This window comes from Columba livia, chromosome 1 (assembly GCF_036013475.1).
Source record: "Columba livia isolate bColLiv1 breed racing homer chromosome 1, bColLiv1.pat.W.v2, whole genome shotgun sequence".
Classification (NCBI taxonomy): Eukaryota; Metazoa; Chordata; class Aves; order Columbiformes; family Columbidae; genus Columba; species Columba livia.
Window position 1 is genome coordinate 169,537,408 of NC_088602.1, and position 16,834 is coordinate 169,554,241.

The 16,834-nt window shown below is 40.9% G+C and overlaps 1 protein-coding gene across 14 annotated transcripts in view; it reads right to left on the reverse strand.

Annotated features, from left to right (window-relative positions):
* Nucleotides 1-788: 788 nt before the first annotated feature.
* Nucleotides 789-16,834, reverse strand: part of AGBL3 (AGBL carboxypeptidase 3) — a 29,032-nt gene continuing 12,986 nt past the window's right edge. For 8 of the 14 annotated variants that reach the window (XM_065044389.1, XM_065044383.1, XM_065044411.1 and 5 more), the window contains 9 exons: nt 16,085-16,211; nt 15,442-15,539; nt 15,201-15,280; nt 14,049-14,115; nt 10,227-10,292; nt 9,170-9,227; nt 4,308-4,356; nt 1,976-2,184; nt 789-1,317 (listed from right to left, as the gene is read on the reverse strand). In XM_065044389.1, coding sequence (XP_064900461.1) covers nt 1,058-1,317; nt 1,976-2,184; nt 4,308-4,356; nt 9,170-9,227; nt 10,227-10,292; nt 14,049-14,115; nt 15,201-15,280; nt 15,442-15,539; nt 16,085-16,211 — 1,014 coding nt within the window. In that variant the 3' untranslated portion in view covers nt 789-1,057. Of the gene's footprint in view, nt 1,318-1,975; nt 2,185-2,977; nt 4,158-4,307; nt 4,357-6,139; nt 8,957-9,169; nt 9,228-10,226; nt 10,293-14,048; nt 14,116-15,200; nt 15,281-15,441; nt 15,540-16,084; nt 16,212-16,834 lie in introns of those variants that run through there. The other 6 variants (XM_021282787.2, XM_005515083.4, XM_021282791.2 and 3 more) reach the window with 6 other exon arrangements.

The window sequence follows — 16,834 nt, forward strand, 5'->3', positions numbered from 1 at the left end:
AATGCACAAGGCAATTGCTCACCACCTGTCAGCTGATATCCAGCCCATTCCTGAGTAGCAGTTCCCCTGGCCAGCTTCCCCCAGAATATATACTGACCATGACATCATATGGATTGGAAAATCCTTTTGGCCACTTTGAGTCAGCTGTCCTGGCTGTGCCCATTCCCAGCTTCTTGTACACCTGGTACAGTGTGAGAAGTTGAAAAGTCCTTGGCTGCTTAACAACAACTGAAACATCAGTGTGTTATCAACATTCTTCTCATACTAAATTCAAAACACAGCACTATAGCAGCTACTAGGAAGAAAAATTAACTCCATCCCAGCTGAAACCAGGATGCATATCCAATACTTTCCCCAAGCACTCTCCTAGATCCTCACTCTTTTCAGCTGAGATTTCCCAAGCCACATGTGCCTATTCAAAAACTCCTAGTGCTCTATCTATAAGGTACATGTCCACCTGAATCTATGTATGCTTTTTTTGCATCCATGACATCCATTGGAAAAGAGTTCCACAGACTGACTGCTTGTGTACAGATTTTACGTCACAATGTTTTTGACTGTAACATGTATTTGGTTTGCTGGTGAGAGAGGGGAATGATTTTAATGACTTACGACACTCCAGTTTCTCTATTATGATCAAGGAATGGTGGCTTCAGCTGCTTGGTGAATAATCCCCCTCCTCAAGAATCTTAGGGAAACGTCCAAACAAAGTGAAGAAGGAAAAAAAAAAAAAAGAAAAAAGAAGGATGGGAACTTAGCTTTTCACAGAGCTCTTTCTGGAAGTGGAGTCTGCTTCACAAAACCAGTTTTTATTGTTTAAGACAAATGATACTTTATATTCAGGAGAGACTCCCAACTAAACTGGTTTAGAATTTGGGATACTTCTTCACGTGGTGAGAAAACTTCATGTGTACATTAGCCAATACATGCAAACTATTTTTCAGAAAAGAAAGAGCAAGAGGAATTTTGATTTCTGTAGGTATCTACCTCCTTGCTGGTAGAGTCATAATCTATAACCAAAGTCTTGGGACTTAAGCAAATCAGATATATGCCACTTTCATGTGCCTTCATTGGCTGAAGAACTGAGGCTCCAAAATAAATCCCGATATTTTGCAGCATGTTGTTTGTTCTTTGCTTTAGGCAGTAGGGGCAGAGAGAACTGCAGTCGGTCTTGTTCCTGGCAGGATTTACTCTTCCTAAAATTTACATCTTTGCTAGCTGTCCTGGTTTTCTTGGGCCTTGTGCCTTTTGTGGGTAGCCTCTCCTTCACTTTCCTTTCTTTGTTTTTTGAATTGCTCTTTGCACAATGATCAAGACCTGAGCCAAAAAAGAGAAAAAAACAAATCCATATCAACTACTACAAAGTTATTACTCACTAAAACATACATGGTTTTGGTTTCCTTCACAAGAAACGGTGGTATTACAGCAGAAACATTTCCTTTACCAAACGAGAGCCACAGCATAATTCAAAATCTAGTACTAAAATGTGGAAACTTCAGTCATAGGCACAGGACCTGGTTTTATTGCTCCAGTGATAAGATATTCTATTGACGCCCTCTGGAAAGGTTAACTCCAACATTTCATGAAATCAGAACATACATTCCTTTATGGTGTGCTGATACTTATGACAAGCAATGAACCAACGGTTAAAGCCTCTCCCACCAGTAACTGCAGAAGGGCAGTGCAGGGTCAGAGGCATTATGGTTTGTTCTTTTCCCCAAGCTGTTCACAAAGAGGTTAATGAACTTTTGGACCCCTAGGGTCTCAGCTGGGAAGCTCCATGAAACCAGTTATGATATTTGCCACAGTGTACCAGCTGCTACTGAACACCAAGGAGTTTTCCAGCACTGCTAATGCACGAGAAACATCTGTCTTATGTCTTTCAGTACCTTGAGATAGCTAGACCAAGAAACCCATCATACAGAACGAAAACTTATTATTTGGTGTATTTCAAAAAGAACAATAACTGAGAAACCTTTTAAATATTGAAATGTCTTCTCTGCAGACTTGGAGACACTTTGGCCATCGTTTTTATTTATCTTCTGGGAGATCAGATTAAAGCTGGAAGAATGGAAATTTTCTCTTGTGGACAGGATCTTACCACAGCACACACATATTCCTTCCTCCCGTGGCACAGATGGCTTTTCATGATTGCCTTTAGCACCATGGGTAAGACTCTTAGAGCTAAAACATAGAGAAGTCAGGCCAGAAAATATTTTATCTCCACACAAATTCATTACAAGATATACACAAAGATGACCATGCAGAATAGAAAATCCTTACAGGTAAAATTCCTGCTACTTTAGTCTGAACCATTTCTTAAGAATCATGTGAGAAAAAGAAAAAAGAAGAGAAAAAAAAAAAGAAAGAAAAAAGAGAGGAAAGGAAAGAGGGAAGGGAAGGGAAGGGAAGGGAAGGGAAGGGAAGGGAAGGGAAGGGAAGGGAAGGGAAGGGAAGGGAAGGGAAGGGAAGGGAAGGGAAGGGGAGGGGAGGGGAGGGGAGGGGAGGGGAGGGGAGGGGAGGGGAGGGAAAGGGAGGGGAGGGGAGGGGAGGGGAGGGGAGGGGAGGGGAGGGGAGGGGAGGGGAGGGGAGAGAAAGGAAGGGAAGGGAAGGGAAGGGAAGGGAAGGGAAGGGAAGGGAAGGGAAGGGAAGGGAAGGGAAGGGAAGGGAAGGGAAGGGAAGGGAAGGGAAGGGAAGGGAAGGGAAGGGAAGGGAAGGGAAGGGAAGGGAAGGGAAGGGAAGGGAAGGGAAGGGAAGGGAAGGGAAGGGAAGGGGAAGGGGAGGGGAGGGGAGGGGAGGGGAGGGGAGGGGAGGGGAGGGGAGGGGAGGGGAGGGGAGGGGAGGGGAGGGGAGGGGAGGGGAGGGAAGGGAGGGGAGGGGAGGGGAGGGGAGGGGAGGGGAGGGGAGGGGAGGGAAGGGAAGGGAAGGGAAGGGAAGGGAAGGGAAGGGAAGGGAAGGGAAGGGAAGGGAAGGGAAGGGAAGGGAAGGGAAGGGAAGGGAAGGGAAGGGAAGGGAAGGGAAGGGAAGGGAAGGGAAGGGAAGGGAAGGGAAGGGAAGGGAAGGGAAGGGAAGGGAAGGGAAGGGAAGGGAAAGGGAAGGGAAAGGGAAAGGAAGGGAAAGGGAAAGTGAAAGGAAGGGAAAGGGAAAGGGAAAGGAAGGGAAAGGGAAAGGGAAAGGAAGGGAAAGGGAAAGGGAAAGGAAGAGAAAAATGTAATTTACTGTATTTCAAACTACAAAGAACCACAATGCCATCATACTATCTTAAGGACACTATTTCCAATATCATGTAGCCACCCAACCACTATCCCTTCTGAGTCAGCCAGAATTACCCATCATAGAAGCAGCAGAGGGTTACCTTATCGTCACAGAAGTAAAGACAGACACCAAAGGCATTTCTTTCCCTTTTATGAGGAGAAAGCCTAAAATTTTCAAGGTTGTGTAACAAAGTCTGAGCTGTAAGGTGCAAAGCAGGAGTCTTTGAAATCATTTAGTGTGAACAAAATAATATGTACTATTTTGTAAGGTGTTTGTGGCAGGATCTGCTGTAATCTAACTAGCTAGTTAACTCCACTTTGCTGTTACCCAACAACAGCCACATGTACGCTCAGCCAGACAGAACATATTGTGGTATCAGTAGAGAGGAACTTATGGAAGTAATCAACATTGATCAGCAGTATTACTGCCATGGGGCCTTGCACACTCATGAGAGTGTCCAACCTTTGTGATTCATCACCAAATCACCCCAGCCTAGAGGTGAAGGGAATGTGCTTGCGATGAGCTATGCACCAGCACAATGCCAATACTGTAATTTTAAGATATATAGCCACTCTAAACTAGTCAATGTGTGTTTTGGAGTGTCTGTGCCACCAAGCCTATCTTGGCCTTTATTTTCACACCTCTGCTCTGTTTCTTAGTAGCTGCATGGCCCAATTTTCTCCCTCCCTCCCAAGGTAGCAGCAATCATCCCTTCCTTCAGAAAAGCACCACATCGGTGCCTGTGTGCTGGTGAGTCCAGCAAGTCTGGGAAAGCAGCTGCAGCTATGGGCTGAAGGAGGGGGTCTGTGCTCCAGATGAGATGGAGGAAAGAGGATTCTCTGCTTTTCTGTCAGCTTCCACTGCAGTCTCAACCATCGGATGTAGTGGCCAAGGACAGCTGTCTAATTCATGAATGAAGAATAATGAAGCACAATATCAGAGGAGCATAAAAAGGAGGAGAGAGGATTTGTAAAGAAATCAGGCTGGGATTACTGTTTAACTCCTGCTTTGTGAAAAAAGCTAGAAACCTGTAAAATATAATAATCTCCTACCTGAAATACCCTCCTACTTGTTTGGCAGAGGCTGTAATTGGCGATTTTACTGTAAAAAGTAGAAAAAAGAAAAGTATTGAAAGTGCATATCAGATCTCTTAAAAAATCAACACAATGAAACATCCAAATTCTGTCTTGGCCAGTTCAGGCTCAATAACTGGGGGAGGCTGATACAGTTACTTACTGTAACTCTGCTTACTGTAACAATAGTAGAATTACAGTAAGTAGAGTTACAATAAGCAGACATTGCTGGACATCAATCCATATACTCAGATTACTAGTTGTGGAGATTAAGACTTTGTTCATATTGAGCAGATTCCAACCCACATGCTCACCTCCTCTTCTTCATCTATTGTCTAATAAGGGATGTTTTAAGATAAAGTTACTCTGGGTAGCTCCCACTGAAAATGCTGCACTGTGCATAAAATCAGGAAGCAAAGGTGCCAAAGGCAACATGATTATTTTGCTTTGAGAAGCATACAGCTCTGTTGAAGAACATGTTCTTAATCCTAGTGTCTGCATTTGACATTCAAATGACACTGGACTAGAGTCATAGAATCACAGAATGTCCTGAGTTGGAAGGGACCCACAAGGATCACCAAGTCCAACTCCTGTCCCTGCACATGACAACCCCACAGTTCACACCGTGTGTCTGAGGCTGTTGTCCAGTCTCTTCTTGAACTCTGTCAGGTTTGGGGCCGTGACACCTCCTTGGGAAGCCTGTTACAGTGCTCCAACACCCTTTGGGTGAAGAACCTTCTCCTCATGTCCAACCTAAACCTCCTCCTGTGGGTTCTGTCATTGATTGTCAAAGAGAAGAGTTTGGTGCTTATCCCTCCTTCTCCCTTTGTGAGGAAGCTGTAGACCATGATGAGGTCTTCTCTCAGTCTCCTCCAGGCTGGAAAAAACAAGTGACTTTAGCTGCTCCTCATATGGCTGCCTCTCCAAACCCTTCACCAACTTCGTAACCCTTTTCTGGACACTCTCCAGTAGCTTTATATCCTTTTTATCCTGTGGCATCCAGAACTGCACCCAATGTTCCAGGTGAGGCCGCACCAGTGCAGAGCAGAGTGGAACAATCAACTCCAAACATCTCCAGAGCATGAATACTATGTCAAGCCTCACTAGTCAAGCAACATGGGTGGGAGTGGGAGAGAAGAAGAGTTGGTGCCACCCACTGACCTTGACAGGTGATATACACTCATGAGCTGCTGAGCTGGCAGTGCTCACGGCTGCCTGGCTGCATTGCTAAGAACAAGGTGCCTGGGGCAAGAGCAGCACCAGCACCCAGGGAAGCTATAGGCTATATGTTAAGTAGTGTGGCAGCCTCTGGAGTGGTGGTGCCACAGCATTCAGGCAGCAGCTCAACATGGGCCCAGTGCAGGTGAGGTAAAAATACCCGAGTGACAGCAACCTTTGGGCTAGAAATTGTTTCCTCTCAGGTACATGTACAGCACCTGCCTTCACTACACACCCTGCTGATGAGACATCTCTGGAAGAGCAGTTGGAGGGAGAAAAGGGGGGGATGTAAGGTGTTGGTTTTTTGTTTGTTTGTTCGTGTTTGTTTTTGGATTTTTTTGTTGTTTTTGTTTTTTGTTGTTGTTGTTTTTAACAGGCTGTGGGATAGTACTCCAGTCCACATCTAAAAACACAGAAACAAAATATAAAGAGGCAGGATTTTTTATTTCCTTCCTCTAAGAAACATCAATTCCAGGAAAGCCTAGAAGAATGTGAGCTATTACATTTTTACCCTTGGGTATGGTACACCATAGCTAGGAACAAACAGCTGCAACTGGGGAAGAACATGCTTTAAAGTCACTCAAGATTGCAAAAACATTTAAAAATGCATTCTTTATTTATCTCCTCTTTCACAGGCAAGCCCTCATCAGTCATAACATTTAAACATACTTTACTGTACTTAAAGTATATTAAACTGTACTTAACTAGAACATCTGTCCCACAGAAACCAATTACATCTGTAATTATCTGTGCCCAAGCTCAGAGGCTGGCAGAAGGGAAGGCACTTTTAACTTCATCTCTGCCTCCACACTGCAGGTGTCTCATGTATCTTCTCTCTCTCAAGACGTGGATCTCCAGCGCGTTGCTGGTGTGGCAGGCACGGCCCTGGCACTGATGGCAGGTGAAGACCGCATCTCTTTAAGTGGCCAAATCACTGCCGCAGTCCCAGCCTTGGTCCCTCAGCATGACCTGACCTGGCAGATGCATCCTACCAGCCGGCCCTGGACCAGGTTAGCTCCAGCTGGCTTTAGTCCTACACTGCAAATACCTCACCTGCAGGGTCTGGGGAGGCAGGAAACTACCGGGTAAGGTCCACGATCAAGGGGTGAGATGAAGTGGGTTTGACAGTGTACAGGGAGGCACACCCCTTGGACACAAAGAACAGTTACAGTGTTTTGAAGCTCCTTTTATTCTAAACGAAGAGATGCTTTATATGGTTGATACTGAATTTCATCAATAATAATTAGCCCACCTGGCCAAAATAAAGTAAGGACGGGAAAATAAAACAAAGCAGGGAAATCTTCCAGCTATATTTATGGAGGTTTAAAAATACATTAATAACACAGCATCCCCTCAGTCAATGAATCCGGTCCTCACCTATCACAGGCACATCCTCTCCACAAACCCTTTCGCAAACCAAATATTCATCCGCTAGTTTTCCAGCTACCATACCCCCCTCTTTTTTCTCCTTCAGTTATGTTCTCCAAGGCAAAACCAAAATAGCTGTAAGGCAGAATATCTCTGAGTACATCTGAGAAAAATAAGATAGGAATTCAGAACCAAGCACAAAGTCATTACTAAAACATACCACTACAGCATGACATTGTTAGATTTTCAGCATCCAAAGTGTGAAAATCACATGAATAAGGATCTTCCCGAGAATTAATTCCAGTATCCTCAATGTAGGCAGAGAATAAGTAAGTTGTTCTCATGTTCCTCTGTTTAACTGATCTGTGATAGCTCCCTATGAATCCATAAACACCACAGATTTACATAAAAACACAGATAATAGGTATGACTATTTTAATATTTCTCATCTGTTCCTATCTGAGGAATGCTAGATCTCTGCTAATGAAAATAACAGCTGAAGTACTGTTCTGTATAATTTGCTGACATGACATCTGGAAAAGATTTTAAAGCTCTTATTTCAATAAGAAGAAGTTTTTTTTTCTTTCTTTTTTGTAATTCCCGGAATATTTAATGGGGCTTGTTTAACTGTGTAGGAGAGGTCAGAATTGAAGAGAAATGTATTATCAGCTTTGCAAAATATGAGCTGTAAGAATTTTTAAAAACTGACACAATGCTGTAATTAACACTGCTCACAAGTGTTTATTGGAATAAATAAGAATAATATCAATGGCTAAAATCAATGAATGCTCACTTAAGGCACTGCGAGGTAAGGGCAGGCAGCTTTGTATTCAGGACGTTTTTACTTTGCTATTTTCCTCACACATTAAGTTGTCGACTTTGCATGCTTGATGGCAGGCTGTTTCACGGCTTTGTGGGTATCTGCAAAGCCACAAAGTTTGACACTAAGCATAACAAATTCCATTGTTTTTCAGTACTCTGTCCAAGTCAATGTTTTCAACTAAAAAGCCTACCAAAAACTCTACCAAACCCTATCTTTAAATTCCTGAATTCAATAAACTCTGTGTTCCTGTAAGAAGCCTATTCTGTTTTAATGTCAAAAATTTAAAGTTTATAAAAAAACAGATCTTTAAGGCCTGAAAGAACCACAGGTTATCTCATAATTTGTTTCACCTACCACGAAAAATAGGCTAACAATTTCATTCCATTTTCTGTGAATGCTGTTGTAGACTGTATGTTTGAACAAAGCGAGACAGAAAACCCATCACAGGTGGAGTTTGCAATTGTAGGTGTTCTGAATCCCTGATAAAATGTTCATCTCTTATTTCTAATGCAAATTTATCTCTTATCAACTGCTTCTCATAGCTTCTCATGCTTTCTTTGTTATTGACTGAGGCGGTCTCTGCTACTTTCAGCTGCTGTACTGAAGAATGTGCTTATATTTATATTTTAGGAGACAATTTTCATCCCATAAAGTCTCTATCCATCATGAAGTGGCTGAACTCTCCTAAGTGTCATGACAAGAGATTGTCTGGTTCTTAAATAATTTCAGAGGTTCTCTTTTGCACTATTCTTTTAAAAAAAGTCTTTAAAATGATGACACCAGAAGTAGTTAAATAATTCAGTATTAGTCTCAGAGAAGTTCTACAAAGAAGTCAAGATAGCTTTTCCCTCCTCTTTTCATGAAGGCAAGAACTGTACTTGTTCTTACGGCACAGCATAACAACTCACGTTGAGCTACTTGTTCACTTTGACACCTAAATCTTTCCAAGATTTTTAGTGCTTGCAATGACACAAGTTCTCCAGTTCTGTTTCTTTAGCCTCCACATTCGCTTCTTTCATTTTGTCTCTAATGCAACCAAAATGTTCTGGTTAATTCCATAGGATTTGGTCTGCCTTCTTCAACTTCAATCAATGTTTTATCCTCCAGTTTCTCTGGACTGAGCACATTATTATAAATGCATGTACCCTACTGCCAATAGGAGCAAATATTTTTTAATCTCTCTGGAATTTGCCTTGGGTTCCGTTTTCCTCCAGCGAGCCTGTTCCAATCAGTAAAGCAGAGTGTAATTATATGATGAAGACAGTTAAAACTAAATAAAAATTAGCTCTTCAAAACGCTGAGACTGAGTGAAAACCCAGCCAAAGAACGCTGTACTTATCTTTTTGGAACAGAATCTTTACTGAAGTTTGAGATTATAGAAAAGAAATGGCTTATTGGATTTTGAAGAATTAAACAAACATATAATGTTTACCTTTTTTCTTTGAGTCAGGTACCTGGAATATCTTATGTTGAGTTTCAATGCCTGCGGTCTGTGAAACAGAACAGAAACACAAATGAACTATTAATCTTACTAAGTTTCCAAGGACTGCTTGACAAAAAGGTGTTAACAGTCAGCCACTTCATGGCTTGTTCAAGAAGTGTACACCAGATTAGGACACATTAGGGAAGAGTGGTACGGGTTAAATAACTAGTGGAAAAGGAGTGAACATGTAAAGGCTGGGCTTTTGTTATCATTTGTTCGCTTGCTTTTCTTTTTTCTCCCAAGCAGAAGGCAAGCCAGGCATTCAGTATTCGGCCTGACTTCCAAAAGCTCAGCAACTTATGTTCACTTTGCAAGCTACTGGGTGCTCAGCATTATAAAAAAAATTAAATTAAATTCCATTTAATGAAAATAGGAACAGAACATAAGACTACATTATTTTCACCTAATGCTGAGTACCAAATCACACACTCTAAATGCTAGGAAGGGGCATGATGCAGCTTTAAAATATTGCCAGTACAAGTATTTCAGATGTGGGGCTTGGTAATGATCCCAAAGTTAATTAAAAAATATATCGTCTGTTTCCCTAGAATGTTCTGTGACTTTTCCCTTCCTCTTCTTTTCACAGCACTCGACTAGACTGGAAAACACAACTGAAAATGTTTTAATGGACTTGGCAAAAATCTTGTTCAATGAAACTGGATGAAATAGGTCCAGCTGAGGGAATGCGATGTTAGTAGTTTTGGAGACTGAGGAAGAGCCAGTATAATCTCCAGCTCCAAGGCATATTCTTTCACAGAAAGATCTAAATGTATCAAATAATAAATTAATGAGACATAATTTTACCATTTTTTCCTGCCCCAGACTTATTGGTCTTGATAATTCATTGAAAGATGAAATAGACAATAAAGACCAATGGGCATTCTAGGTCAGCAGCTTTTGGTGACAAAACTGTCTAAAGTTACAGTGGCTGAACTAAGTTGTCATATATCAGTCTCTGGTCAGAAAAAGACCACAATATGTTTCTACCAGGATGAAAAATACTCACATGTTTGCTTTCATGACTTCTGGCCTTAGCACTGCTGTGAAAGTGTCTTGATGTTTTCGTTTTTTTCTGCACAGAAAATAGTATGTAACCATTTTGATTCATGAGGGAATATTTCAGTTACAAAGAAAAAAAAACAACAACAGTGCAAATAAACATGATAATCACAATGCCAGAAGGAACACATGTAAGCAAGCTGCTCAAGACTGAATTCTTTTTGCTGTTCTGTTCAGCAAATATTTATGAACCTGGATACAAACATATACTGATGAGAGACCTTGCTTCCTACTCAATATGGCTTGTTTATTTTTAGTCTGGGAACCTGGATAGCCACGCTTTCTCAGTAGTATTAATTGCCACTGCTTTGTTTTTCTGATGTTGGAGCTTCTGAAAAGAAAGATTAGCATAAAATACAAATAGCTTGGGAAGCACTGGTCTACCTACTGAACCAATGAAAGCATTAATAAAGCAGCCAGAATTATAATGTTTATGCACATAAAAAGAATATTATCCATCAAACTATGAATGTGACTTCTTCTTTCCAAATGACAGTTTGCTTTCTCTAGGCAACAGTCAGAGTGTTCCTATTCTACATCTGAGGGCCATAGTGTTTCCTAGGCTGATCAGTAAAGTGCCATTGAGGGGTACATACAGTTCTATGAATTTCTGTCAAAAACTGTACTGTACCTGTGATATTCCTTGCTATTCACCTTTTTCAAATACCTTTAAGAACTTCCATCAAGAACAACAGGAATTTTGCTAAGTCTTTCAATCTAATAACCTTAGTCACTGAAGTAGCTTCATATGGGAAAGACAGGCGTAATCATGAAAAGAACAGAAGAAAGAATCTTCATTCAGGAATTGTTGTACAGCTCTTTCAAACTCATTTAATAAACTGTTGCTATTTTCTTTACACAGTTACAGTATCACTCTGACAGCTTTTGCTGTCAGTATACATCCAGCAAAAGAGTTTTAATCCATTGCATGAAAAATGTATGAATAAAATTCATACCATTTCATTGCATGAAATATGTTTTTGCCTATGTTTCGGCACAGAAATTACAGAACAGGACCTGGTGAGGCTCTACTTCACTAAAAATTTTGCAATGTATACTGGTGTTTACAGTTATTGGCAGGCATAGCCTTAGAGAATCCAGCTCTTAGGTAGCCAAAGCTGTGTTCAGTCCTGAACATGCTCATCCTCTCCTAAGACAGGCACATGATGGGATGGGCTCTGTAGCCAGAGGAATCTCTGCTGGAGAAGACTCTTTATTGTTTATTAAATTAGTAACTAGTTTCTACAGAACAGTCACTTTTAAAACAGAGGTGTTTGAATAATCACCTAAAGCTGTGGTTTCGTAGACCAATGAGACCCTCTAAGGATTTCCTGCTACTGAAGGAGAATGTTTCCTTTGTACTTGGTCCTGCCTCCCCTAGTCCAAACTCTGCCACTTTAGTCCCCGCTCCTAACTAGTGTTTTCCTCCATCCCTTAAACTGGCTCTGATGCTCAAGCAAAACCTTGTGTGAGGTGATTTAACTCACGAACCCACCAGAGAACAATCTTATTCTTATTGGTGGGTTTGCTTCCTATCAGATTAGTTGTGTTAAAAGAGGTTATGGCAGGGACTGAACATTTGAGGTATATAACTGGAAGGAATACACAGAAAGGAATGTGGCAGGAGGAGACAAGGGAGGACAGAAAATGGTTGTTAAATGGCTCCTCACAAAATGTGAAAAGTCTATCAGGATGAGAAATGTGCTAATTCATTACTTAGTACAGTTTCTGAAGTAATTAAGTTTTAACAAATGCTCTTGTGTGGGTTCTGTATGACTCAAGTGTTTCTAGGAAGGCATCCCTGCCCTTCCTTTTTCTTGGTTGTTTCTTTTATGTATATTCCCAAGCAAGTCACCAGTTTTAAAGGCTAAACTAAATGGACAAGAAACAATACCCTAACTTTCTGCAGTGGTCTTCAGTGTTTGTTTGGACTTTGGTTATTTAAAGCAGTGTTACACCCCTCCCATTCTTTTCCTGAATCTGAAAGTCCCCTGAAATCACAATTATCAAAAAGGATTCCACATCTCCCATGTCATGAAGGACACACCTCATTATATGGCCTTTAATCCCAATCCCTGGGATGAATACCATTCACAGATGTTTTGCAATGAGCAGTTATGAATGAGAGTTATGTGGCAGCCTGCTCGATCTAGAGCTTAATCACAGGCAACAGGTGAACCCTGTCTTGCCTTTATGTACCATTTACAGACCATATGGAAATGGTTCTTATGGAGGTCAGAAAATCCCACCGACTGGCATGTTGAGTGTTTCGACACAAATAAGGCTATTTTAAGCAAATGAAGTGGAAAGGCCTGAAGTTTTTTTTCTCAAGTTGCTAGTCCATAGTGCTTCCAGCCCCATGCCACACCCCCATGCACACCACACTGCCAGCCAGGAGAGACAACATGGGGCAAGAAAGCATGACGGGCTGAGAAATACTAAAAGACCCGGGATACTTGGTGTTAACCAGAAAATGCTGATAACTTTAGAGTCCATTTACCATTTTAATTCTAAAGTTTTGATGATTATCTATCTATCTATCTATCTATTTTAAAGCCAGCAAATCCGCCTGAATGAGTGGAAAACCTGTCTGGACTTCACCTTGCTTAAGTACAAAGCCCCATAGCTTTGCTTAAACTCTGGATGACAGTGGGACTAAGTGGAACTATTGGACTTTGCACAAATATGTGTTCCCCATATAACTCCTCCAGGGACAAATGCCTCCAGGGAGGGGCAGGGCACATAAAGTGAGCTGTGGCAGTTTCCCTCACAAGTGCACTCACCAGAGCTTATCTGTCTACATCATATTTCAAACTATCATGTCTGAAACTAGATCTAAAACTCTAAATTATGAAATTCGTCAACTAGCCCACTCAGCTCAAATGATTATCTCCATGTTTTGCAAATTGTTACTCAGTTTTACACTCTTAATACACAGTTTTTGTACTAGTTTCTGCTTTTACTGTTGTTTATTTACTGCATTTATGTCATAAACAGGAAGCAACAATTTACAGAACTATTATTGTTGGCTAAAATCCATCCACAAGCTTTCAAAAAGTAATGCCCTCACAAAAGTTTGTTTTGCTTATCTACAGGAAACATCTTGAGTAATATTATGGTAATCACAGGCATCAAAGAAATAAACACCAAGTAAGGACAAAAACCCATATTTCAACCCACTCTTTTCATCAAAACAAGGAAATACAGGTTTCAGGAAAATAAAATGTCCCATTGCCCCCCAGTGAAAGCACTTTGTGAAATCTGGGGCTACATTTGTGAGATTAGAAGTAGGCAGTGGGGCAGTCTGATGTTGACAGCAGTTAGCACCAGTGTGATGACTTGCCTGCATCTGTGAGAGGAGAACACAATGCCTGAACACTCTGTGTTGGGTACCTGAATGTATGGCTGACACCCATATACATGGTACGATACTTCTTGTGCTTAAAGCTGGTGCTCTCCTCCTCCTCTCCCTGACCCTATGTCTGCTGACTCAGCTGTACCGCAGAACATGACAGGTAGAAAGCCACCCTCTTTTGGAACAAACCCACCACCTTCTGGACAACCTGGGTTAAGCTATAGGGTAAATTAATAGTATTGCGCTGAGCTGTTCATTTGGACTGTATCTCTACAGGCTATTGATTCGTTAATTACTACTCTGACTGACTTAATCCAAAGGTTCTTCAAAACAGAGACTGTTAAACTCTAGCGATTCTTTCCCAGTGGCATTCAGGACAGAGATGTAAACAGACAAGAAAAAGTCATAGCATACCTTAGTACCCAGTTTTAGCTGGTGTGCAGCAAGATCACCGGAGTCTGGGCTGTCAGAACTTTGACTGCTGTGAAACATGAGCATTGTTTTGTTTAATTTCCAGATTTGGTTATTGCAAACAGTATTCTGCAGCATTCATCCCAACCATTAGCAAGTGTTTTCTGTAGTAACCCTAGCAGTAGAGATGTAAATGTGTTTTTCACGTGCCAGTCTTCCAAATCCACATTTCAATTTTATAGATATATAGCTAACCTGAAAAAAGTGGGCATCATCATCTTAGGGAAAACTTGGTTACTGCAAGAGATGCGACCTATCCAGATCTTTTAGTTCTGCTTCATACACCTTTCCCCTCCCAAATACTCTCACAGAACATCATTGTCTTTGTTCCCAGCGATCCTTCTCCTACTGCTGATGATGCATTAAGATCTTTTGTGTCTTTATGTCTTTGCAGCTTAGCTCCAGTTGTCAAGCTTTTGATTTCTATACGCTGGGCACTTAAAGTTTGATGAGATAGAGCCAAGCTTTTAATGTTTCCCCAAAAAAGAAATGTACAAAAGTTTTATTCCCTAATAAATGACCATAGGGCCAGAGCTGTTCAAACATAAATGTCCACCTCTCATAAACCACTTGGACAATGGATCTTGCAGTCACTCACAGTCTGTACTAGCACAGGAGGAACTGATCATGTTTAATAGGTGTATCCTGTGGTCAGCATATAGATTCTTGCACTGCTATAAATTACCCTAAACTTTACTCCTTTGGCTGAATGGAATCAGACTAACATCTTCCATGGCTAACAAAATTAGGTTTACACAAAACCCAAACAATATACTTTATTGTGTCTGGCTTACTCTGCAAAATGTAAGGCTGAAAAAAAGGAGATTGATTTAAGTGATGCAATAGGCCAAGATCTGTGCCCATTCAGTTTCATTTCTCCCCTGAAAGGCCACCTGGGGGAAATACAGAGCTCTGCTTCCAATGAAATGGCTATTAAGGTTCAGGTATAAGATTTGTATGCAATCTTTTAAGGACCGTTAAATTAAGGAGTGTGACTATTAAAATTCTGATTTTAGTAACTTTTCTAACATTTACTCAGGCACTATTTATGAGGTGCAGAGAACAAGAAATAAATTGTGGCATATCTGAAGTTACCTGGAATGGCAGTCTAACACATCAGAATTCGGGACCTTGGAGTTCATCCTGGCTTGCTCTTTCAGTAATTTCTCATATTCCTTCAGGCACAGATAATAACAAGAAGCACGACACATTTAATTTACTGCCTAAAGAAAGCCATTATCAAATGTATTATTGCTATAACCCTATGGAGTATTATGTTTTCTCACAGTAGGATCAACTGAGGCAGGAGAAAAGGCCTAGGGGAGACGTTCCTTACCTCCTTGCTATGAACACAGTAGTCCAAGAGAGCATCACAGAAATGCTGTCCTATTGACTCCAAGTCTTTCACATCAAAATGGGTTCTTCGTCTGTAGCCTGCAGCATCAATAGAAGCAAGAACGAAATGAAAATGTCAGTCATCCTGCAGACTGCTAGGTATCTGTGATATGTCAGGATGGTAGCTGACTGCAAAATCACATCATCTTTCACTGACAGATGATGGACAGGTCTATGACTGCTGGAGTTTTATACAGATGGTATTATATATTAGTATTCTGCCTACATGAACAAATCTATCCACTCAGAGAGGGTTAACTATAATGCATAGTTAACTGATCCCTATTACAAAATCTCGTAAAAATACAGCTGTCTTCAGTTACTGCTATTAGTTTGCACTCTACTAATATTGTTTCATGATACGTACACAATAATGCTAGTGGTGGCCTGAAGGGCTGTGAGATGAATGCCCTAGTTTTACTGTTTTTTTCCAACTCTTATCTTAAATCATCATTAATTTCTACCCAGTAAGATAGAACATCAAGCAGGGGATGGTAGCTCAAGCTACCATTTTCCATGAAAAAAACAAAAATAAAGGTCTTGTTTGATGATTCCTAACAAATAGCTACAGGGAAATGTCTCACCCAACTTAGAGCCACAAAGAGAGGCTTCCAAAGTGTAGCTGTTGTTGATGCCCATCTTCCACATTACCACTCGACCTGTGCCTTCTTTGTTCTTTCGTACTCTGAAACGGCAGTCTGGGAATGAGAACTTAAAAGACAAGTACAGCATCAGCCTTTGAAGTAAATAGGAAGATGCAATAATTTCACTTTAACCGTGCAAGCTTTTTAAAATCTTATCTACTGGGTAAATAATCGTGAGTTTTCAGTCTACTTGAATAATTGCACAACCTATGTCAGAGCATACTGTTATTACTTGTACAACGGAGATGTGGGTAAAATAATAGCCCTTTGATTAAATATTTATTTTACTTTAAGGATTTCTGAGACATCTGCAAGTAATGTTTTATATGGCTGCACTTACTGTTTCTAAACAATCCTATATAGACAGCTGACCAGCTGAGCTACCACGAATCCTGCTATATACCAACATGCATATTTACTAAAAAGTTGGAATAGCTTTTCCTTCATGAGTTAATAGACCAACACTTTGATGCAACTGATTTGGAGCTCACAACCACCTCATTATTGATATCTGAGGAAAACAGTATTAGCTGCAAGTACGCAATGACATCTAGTAGGGTAGTTTGTGTGTTGTTTCATTCCTGAGCCTTTGCAACTTTTCTGCTTCAAAAGAAGCTTCCTGCAGTTAGATTTTGCTGGAAAATGACATATTTAAAACCTGCCATTTCCTACCGAACTTTTTTTTTTTTC